This window comes from Zingiber officinale, chromosome 3A, assembly GCF_018446385.1.
Source record: "Zingiber officinale cultivar Zhangliang chromosome 3A, Zo_v1.1, whole genome shotgun sequence".
NCBI classification, from domain to species: Eukaryota; Viridiplantae; Streptophyta; class Magnoliopsida; order Zingiberales; family Zingiberaceae; genus Zingiber; species Zingiber officinale.
In genome coordinates this window covers 126,510,650-126,519,755 of record NC_055990.1, presented here as the reverse complement: position 1 = coordinate 126,519,755, position 9,106 = coordinate 126,510,650, and the positions used below count along the sequence as shown (strand labels likewise).

The window sequence follows — 9,106 nt, the reverse complement described above, 5'->3', positions numbered from 1 at the left end:
TATGAAGTATGTCACACAAAATAGAAAGTATGATTGAAAAGAATAGATAGCAAAATGGGAGATTTTACAAGAGAGAAGGATTTTCCAGCAAAAAACCTAAAAAAAAACCATCACTCAACATAAAGTATACTGGAGAAGGATTTTCGTCGACAAGTGATACCCTGGTTCAGCGGAGAGGGATGCCCTAGTTTGTCGGCAAGTGATGAGAGACGGGAAGGAGAGGTCTTGCATAGAGTGAGAGCTCGCTGACGGGGAGAGGGCTCGCGGTGAGCGAGAGCTCGGAGGGGTCTCGTTGCGAGAGAAAGCTCGCTCCCGAGCTTCGGTGAGAGAGGGGATTCGGAGAAGGAGGCAGCGACGCTTCATCTAGGGTTTGTGGAGAGGAAGGAAGGAGAGGAGAAGTTTGAGGGTATGTCGTGTCTTTTTTTTACCTTCTATTTTCTTTTATACATGTTGTTGATGTGGAATTGTATTTTTTTTTTTTTGCTAATGCTGCTGATGTGGAATTCTTCACCGCACACCGTAAGTTAAGCACCGCAGCATATATATATATATATATATATATTTCAAACAATTAATATTGCTTTGTCTTCTTATTTATTTATTTGTTCGGTAAACACTAACAAACTATAGAAAAAGCATGCAAAAATCCACCTAATTAAACTACTGGCGCTAGACCAAGCGATAGACGTAGGGCGGCACGTAGGCAAAATCCGTTGGAGCCCCCGCGCTCCCTGCCGCCGGGGCGGCGGCAACCAATGCACCGGCGTTTGAGCTGATTCTGGGAACTACAGACGTACTCGTCGCCTGTAAAGTCTCCATGCCCAGTTGCTCCGCTCTGCTCACCGCCTCCGTTCGTATTTGCTCCAGCGCTGTCTGCAACTTATCAAGCTCCGGAAGGCCCAGTTCCTCCAGGTCCTCGTTCAACAGGTCCGCCACAGGGCCCCAAGGCCTCCGCAGCACCTCTTCGAGTTCCTTCTTCCTCCTCCTCTCCGCCTCGAGTTGCTCCCTGAGCTCCGACTCCTGGCGGCAGAGCGCGTGAATCACGGGGTGGTCGAACGGGTGCGGTGGCAGAAGGCAGCTAGGAGGAGGAGAAGGCCGGCAAGAGAAGTGGTCGAGGATGGAGTCAACGGAGGGGTGGCCGTAGGAGAAGGGCTTGCCGATAGGGGAGAAGACGACGACGGCGAGTTGGGCGCCGCATAGGAGGGAGAGCTCGTTGGCCTTCTTGAAGAGGCTGGCGCGGCGTTTGCAGAAGCACACCTGCCGTGCTTCTTCCTTCTCAATCCTCTTGATCTCGGTCTTCCGTCTCCCGTTGCTCGTCTTCTTCCTTGCGCCGCTCATCTTCTTCAACACTACTGCAAATTTTGACGCGATAAATCAAGTAAATTGATTTGAATATATATAAAGATGTTGGCCATGATACTACTAATTAAGGGCTTCCAAAATTAGTAATGAATATTCTAATCTAATTTAATCGAGATTAGATTAGAGGATTTCATTACATAAAAGGTTTAAGATATCTAATCAAAAGTTCAATCTAATCAAAGATCTGAATTGAGTTCCAACGGACGATTCTATTCCTAATTAATCTTGGATTGCTATTTATGATAATAGATTAATGTTTATAATCTTTTAATTTACAAATTCAAATTCGTCATCCTTTTAACTTGGTAATTTCCACTTAAACTTGCTTAATTGTTCTTCTGCTAAAAAATAGTTTCCAAAATTTAATCTCCTGTTGCCCTACTTTGTACCCACGATAATTTCCCAATAGGCGTATTCACTATTTTAAATTTCCCAAAAGGTACACACAATGTTGGGATTGGCCAAAAGGGCTCTTTATTCCACTTTTAACCCTTTGTGATGTCTCACTCTGTTCCCGTTTTCTATCAAAGCCACATTTTTAAAAAGAACTATTAAAAAAAGTTTTAGTTGGTTTGGATGTACGTGACAACTCTCTGCACGAGAAAAGCAAATATTTCTTTCTGATCGAGCAAAGATCTCTTTCAGGCCGTCGAAAGCAATGTCCTTGTCTTATCTTCAAAAATCTCAAAATCCGAAACTTTACACATAGGTCATCTTTTTCAACTCTCAACACACGACAAGTGAATTTGAGTTTTCGTTGAAACTATATTAGTCATATCCCTCCTCTCCTATTTTGAACTTGTGTTTCATAATGACATGAGAAGGTATTGCAAAGATATGTTTAGTGTTTATCTTTTACCCATTAACTTGCATTCTTTGCTTTTTTTTTTTGTTGGTTTTAGGGTCCCATATTTTCTACCAACCACATTGTTAATGGTTCAAGGCTTGAAAATTCATCGTAGTTTCTAAGAACTAGTTGTTTAAAAACCAATCATTCACTTTGGTTCTTGATTTTGAAGAATAACACCACCCTGAAAGTAAGTTTGGACTATTCTGAACATGAGGGTTTAGTGTTTGAAAAATAGAGAAGTTATGCCAACGCTGTTTAATGTTTGAAAACCAACATCACTGTGGTACTGCAATATAAAAAGTAGCACCAACCCTATAACATATTGATAAAAACATAAAAGACAAAAGACAGTGTTATATCAATGTCAAAATCTTAAAACCATTATTTGTGCATATGGACATTTATTTATTTATGTTAATAATCTATATTTTTAATAATTTCAATCATTAGTTGATGTTGGTCATAAACTCTAATGAATCAGTGTTTTAGGTCACATTAATGGTTTTTTTGGTCATCTAACAATTAAAGGAAAGGGTTGTGGGTCTGTTCATTTATATGTGTTGCTTGCTACTCGGGATACCACCCTAGTTCCCCTATATAAAAATTTGTACAAGAATAGAACTATCCTAGCTACCCATGTGCTCTACTGAAGTTAAATTTGGATTACAAATGATACTTAACATTATTAATCCAAATTATCCTTTAAAAGTTAAATTTGGATTGGAAATGATACTTAACATTTTTACTCCAAGTTTAACCAATGTGATCTTCCTAAGATAAACCATATTACAGAAGTTAATCAAATATCTATTTCAAAGATCGGCTTCCAGGTTAAACATGGCGAGTCACTAGGCCTTCTTGGGTATGAGATCATCCACCACTTCTTAGACAAAGCCTCACAAAGAAATCGGATATTTAACTTCTTATAGTAAACTGAGTTTAACTATAGAGACCTCAATAGAAGCACATTATCAAAACATGAAATCGAAACATAAAATCGATAACAAAAATGATAGCATAAAATCGATAGCCTCTTGTGTTTGGTTTTCAAGATCTATACAAAGGACATGAACTAGTTATGATGCGGAAGCAAATAACTAGTTATACATTTCTTTGTATATTATAGACCTCTTGATCTTGTGTTGTATTCCTCTCCTCCTCTTGGACGTCGTGTGGGCGACGATCAACTAATATGAAATCCACCCAAGCTCCTTCTTTTTCTCCAAGACTCTTGAGTCACCAAGGGATGCTAAAATAGGAAACTTTCTCTCTTCTTCTTCCTCTCCAAGTAACCGGCTACCAAGATAGAGTCTTCTCCAATTCTTTCAAGTTTCGGCCACCAAGAAGAGATGATTGCCGACCTTGGAAAGAAGAAAGGAAGAGAAGAAAGGATGGTGTGTCGCCGGCCTAAAGAAGAGAGAAGAGAGCGGGAGGAAGGGTCCACACCAAAGAAAAGAGAGGAGAGAATAGGGTTGTGTCACTCATGAGGCACCCTCTCCTTCTCTTCTATAATTCTTGGTCAAGGCAAAAAAGGAAAGTTTTAAACATAATTAAAACTTCCTTATTTGTGGCCTCCCTTTAAAAAAGGAAAGTTTAACAACAATTAAAATATCTCTTTTCTAAATTTCCTATTGTACATGGCAATAAAGGAAAGTTTTAAAATGAATCTCTCTCTTTTAAAATATGTAGACAACTACAAAAGGAAAGATTAATTAAAACTTCTCCTTTTAAAAACATGGTTAAAAAAAAGGAAGTTATCCAAAATTAAAATCTCTCTTTTAAATATTATAGATAACTACAAATAATGAAAGATTAAAATCTCTCTTTAATCCTTTGTAGATAGCTATAAAAGGAAAGATTTTAAAATTTTAAAACTCTCTTTTAAAACCATGAGAATGGCTATAAAAGGAAAGTTTTTAACAAAATTAAAATCTTTCTTTTAACCATTGTAGATAACTACAAAAAAGAAAAGATTTTAACAAAGTAAAATCTCTCTTTTAACCATTGTAGATTACTACAAATAAGGAAAGATTTAACAAAATTTTGTTTACAAAACTTCCTTTTATTTTACTTTGGCCGACCCCATGCTTGGTCACCAAGCATGCCTTGGCTGACCCCTACTTGGGCTCCATGAAGGGCTTGGCCGGCTCTAGCTTGGCCTCCAAGTTTGGCTTGGCCGGCCATAACAAGATGGGTAAGAAGCTTGACTTTAAGTGGATATAAGACTTTATAAATAAGAGACTACAACAGAGACCGAGAGGAGGAATTGGTTTTGGTCTCCCGATGAGCTTGAGCTTCCCGTGTTCGCCCCGAACACCCAACTCAAGTTCATCAATAATAACCCATACCACTAAAGAGTTATTATTGCACTACCGCACCAATCCCATATTACAATATGAGCTCCTTCTTATCATGAGTGTGTTAGTCTCCCTGTGTTTAAGATATCGAATGTCCACTAATTAAATGAGTTACTGACAACTCACTTAATTAATATCTAGCTCCAAGAGTAGTACCACTCAACCTTATTGTCATGTCGGACTAAGTCCATCTGTAGGATTTACATGACAATCTTTATGAGCTCCTCAAGGGGACATCATCAACTTAGATTACTAGGACACAGTTTCATTCCATAATCAATAACACCCCATATAAATAATATCATTTCCCAACTTATCGGGTCTATTGATTTAACAAACTAAATCACACCCTTTGATAAATTAAAGAAATAAATATTAAGTATACGTGCTTGTTATTATATCATGATTAAGAGTACGCACTTCCATAATAACAGAGATTTTGTTCTTTTATGTAGTCAGTATAAAAAGAAACAATCTCAAATGGTCCTGCTCAATACACTCATAGTGTACTAGTGTAATTTTATAGTCAAGATAAACTAACATCAAATTACACTACAACCACTCCAATGGTTTGCCCCATTCCATCTTGGTTGTGAGCTGCTATTTATAATTTATAAGGAACCGATAACATGATCTTCTGTATGTCATCTCACACCATGTAATCTATAATATAAATTAAATGGACAACTACTCTTAGCATAAATGTAGACTTTTGACCAATGTGATTCTTATAAATGTTTATACAAAAAATTAGGTTTTTAGTATACATCCTAACAATCTCCCACTTATACTAAAAGACTGTGCTGCCATATATGCTGCCATACACCTGATTCCCATCCCTTCAACATGGCTATCAAAAGCTCTTGCCTTAAGGGCCTTAGTGAAAAGATCCAGGTTATCTGCTGATGCAATCTAGGCGACAACAACTTCTCCTCGTTATACGATGTCTCGTATTAGGTGGTACTTGCGCTCTATGTGTTTACTTGCCTTATGGGCTAATGGTTCCTTCGAGTTTGCTACTGCACCACTTATTATCACAATGCACTGTAATAATTTTGGATAAACCATGAATCACATCTAAGTCCATCATGAAGTTTCTGAGCCATACAACTTCTATGGCTGCCTCAAAGGCTACCACATACTCAGCTTCCATAATGGAGTCTGAAACGTATTTCTGCTTAACACTCCTCCATTATTATGGCTTCACTTCCTAAAGTAAACACAAAACCCCGAGGTTGACTTACTATTTTCCCTGTCTGATTGGAAATCCGAATTCGTGTAACCCACAGGGAGCAAGTTATCTGCTTGGTAAAGTAGCATATAATCTCTAGTCCTTCTTAGGTACTTTAATATATGCTTTACGACAGTCCAATGTCCCTGTCCTGGATTACTTTGATATATGCTAACCATGCCCATGGCAAAATTGATATCCGGTCTTGTGCATAACATTGCATACATTAGGCTTCCTACAGCTGAAGCATAAGGAACTGCATTCATTTCCTCTATCTCTTTTGATGTCTTAGGAGACATCTCTTTAGATAAAGATACTCCATGCTGAAAAGGTAGAAAACCTTTCTTGGAGTCTTGCATGATAAAATGAGCTAGGATAGTATCGATATAAGAAGCTTGGGATAAGCACAACATTCTTTTCTTGCAATCCCTTATTACTTTGATCTAAGAATATGTCTACATTCTCCCAAGTCCTTCATATCGAATTGCTTGGACAACCATACCTTTACTTCTGACAACAGTTTGATATTATTGCCAACTAAAAAAATATCATCTACGTATAGTACAAGAAATACCATCACGTTTTCGTCCCACTTCTTGTATACACAAGACTCATCTGGATACTGAATGAATCCGTAAGACTGGATAACTTCATAAATCGGATGTTCTAAGATCTTGAAGCTTTCTTTAGTTCATAAATAGACCAATTGAGCTTACATACAAGATGCTCTTTGCCCTTCGCAATGAATCCCTCTGGTTGCTTCATATGGATGTTTTCTTCAAGACTTTCATTAAGGAAAGCTGTCTTGACATCCATTTGCCAAATCTCATAATCCATATGAGCAGCAATAGATAAAAGAATACAGATAGACTTAAGCATGACTACCGGTGAAAAGGTTTCCTCATAATCGATTTCCTCTTTCTGAGTATACCCTTTTGCAACAAGCCTTGCTTTGAAAGTTTCCACCTTCTCGTCTGTCCCTCTTTTTCTTTTGTAGATCCATTTACATCTAATGACTTTTACACCATTTGATGGTTCTACTAGCTCCTAGACTTGATTAGAATACATAGATTCTATTTCAAAGTTCATTGCACTTTGCCAAGATACTGCATTTTTATCTTGGAGTGCTTCATCATATGTCCGGGGATCAAGTCCATGTTCACGAGGGATCAAGTCTGAAGACTCTCCTAAAAACATGAATCTATCAGGTTGCCAAACAACCCTCTCACTACGACGAGACACTTCTTGTAGTTGTGCATCATTTGTGACACGTGTTGCAGTTTCTTGTGGTATCTCATCTTGTACAGTTGGTACTAGTTTAGACGTGTCTTCTCTAATTCCGTTAAGAACAATTTTACTCATGGGCTTGTGGTTCATTACATAGCCCTCTTCTAAAAATCGGGCATTTGTGCTAACAATGACCTTCTGATTTTTAGTACTATAAACCTCCTTTCGTTTCTCTAGGATAACCCACAAACAAGTGAACTCCTGTTCATAATTCCAACTTATCAGTGTCTCCCTTCAGCACATGTACTGGACTACCCCAAATCTGAATATGCTTCAGACTAGGCTTACACTAATTCCACAATTCTATGAGAGTAGTGTTGGTTGCTACTCAGAATATCGTACTGGTTCCCCTGTACAAAAATTTTGTACAAGTCCTGAACCATTCCTAACAACCTATTGTGTTCTTTAGAAATTAAATTTGGAATCACAAACAGAACTTAACATTATTGATTCCAAATTCAATTTATCTGTTCTTAAAAGTTTAGACTTGGATCGCAAACGATGCTTAACATTATTAATCCAAATCCACCTATGTTACAAATTTGATTAAATATTTATTTCAGAGATCGGCTTCCAGGTTAAACATGGTGAGGCACTAGGCCTTCTTGGTTATGGGAGCATCCACCACTTCCTAGACAATGTCTTTCAACGAAATTCAATATTTAATCTCCTTATAGTAACCCTAGGTTTAACCATTAAGAACAATCGAATCACAAGATCGAAAAAAACAAAAGAAACACAAACTCGAATCATAAATTTGAAACCTAGAAACGTTAGCCTCTTGTGTTTGGTATTTCAAGATCTAAACAAAAAGATGAACTAGTTATGATGCGGAAACTAATAACTAGTTATACCTTTTGTAGCTTATAGACCTCACGATCTTCTGTCGTATTCTTCTTCTTATCTTGGACGTCGTGTGGGCGACAATCTAATGAGACGAGAATCCACCCAAGCTTCCTTCTTCTCAAAGCAAGTTTTGGCCACCAACAATCTTCAAGAGATGAAGAACTTCGGCCACCAACCAAGCTCCTTGAGATGAAGATGCCGCCGGCCACACAAGAAAGAAGAATAGGAGAGGATGAGGAAGAGAGGGTCGGCCACCACAAGGAAGAGAAGAGAGGAATACTAGATGATATGTTATTGTGAGGTGAGGCACCTTTACCCTCTCTTTTATATTCCTTGGTCTTGGCAAATAAGGAAAGTTTTAATAAAAACTTCCTTATTTTCCTTGCCATTGAAAGGAAAATTTAATTAATAAAAAAATTTCCTTTTCTCTTATTAATGTGGTTGGCTACCTCAAATCCTCCAAATAAGGAAAGTTTTAAACACAAAATTAAAACTTCCTAATTTGTTTCCGGAAATTTTTAAAATAAAAATTTCTCTTTAAAAATTTCCTTCATGGTTGGTTATAAAAGGAAACTTTTATCAATTAAAATCTCTCTATTAAAACATGTGGATGATTACAATAAGGAAAATTTCTCCAAAATTAAAATCTTCATTTTAACTACAAATAAGGAAAGATATCAAACCTTTCTCTTAATTTTTTATAGAAAGCTATAAAAGGAAAGATTTAAATTTTAAACTCTTTTTTAAAATCATGGTTTCCACATAAGGAAAGATTTTAAAAATTAAAATCCCTTTTAATTTAATTGTGGCTGGCCACCTAAACTTGGGTCCAAGCTAGGGCCGGTCACCTACTTGACCCATCTAACCTTAGTTTGGTTGGCCCTAGCTTTGGCTCCAAGCTATGCTTGGCTGGCCACCTTAAGGTAGGTAAGAAGGTGGGTATGGGTGGGTATAAGACTTTATAAATAAGAGGATACGACAAGAACTGAGAGGAGGAATTGGTTTTGGTCTCCCGATGAACTTGAGCTTCTCGTGCTCGCCCCGAACACCCAACTCAAGTTCATCAATAATAACTCATACCACTAAAGAGTTATTATTGAACTACCGCACCAATCCCATATTACTATATGGGCTCCTTCTTATCATGAGTGTGTTAATCTCCCTATGTTTAAG

General features: G+C 37.5%; 1 protein-coding gene across 1 annotated transcript; it reads right to left on the bottom strand.

Annotated features, from left to right (window-relative positions):
- Positions 1-669: 669 nt before the first annotated feature.
- LOC122050637 (agamous-like MADS-box protein AGL29) lies at positions 670-1,338 on the bottom strand. The gene has a single exon (XM_042611529.1). The coding sequence runs from the start codon at positions 1,336-1,338 to the stop codon at positions 670-672; it is 669 nt and encodes a 222-aa protein (XP_042467463.1).
- Positions 1,339-9,106: the final 7,768 nt, after the last annotated feature.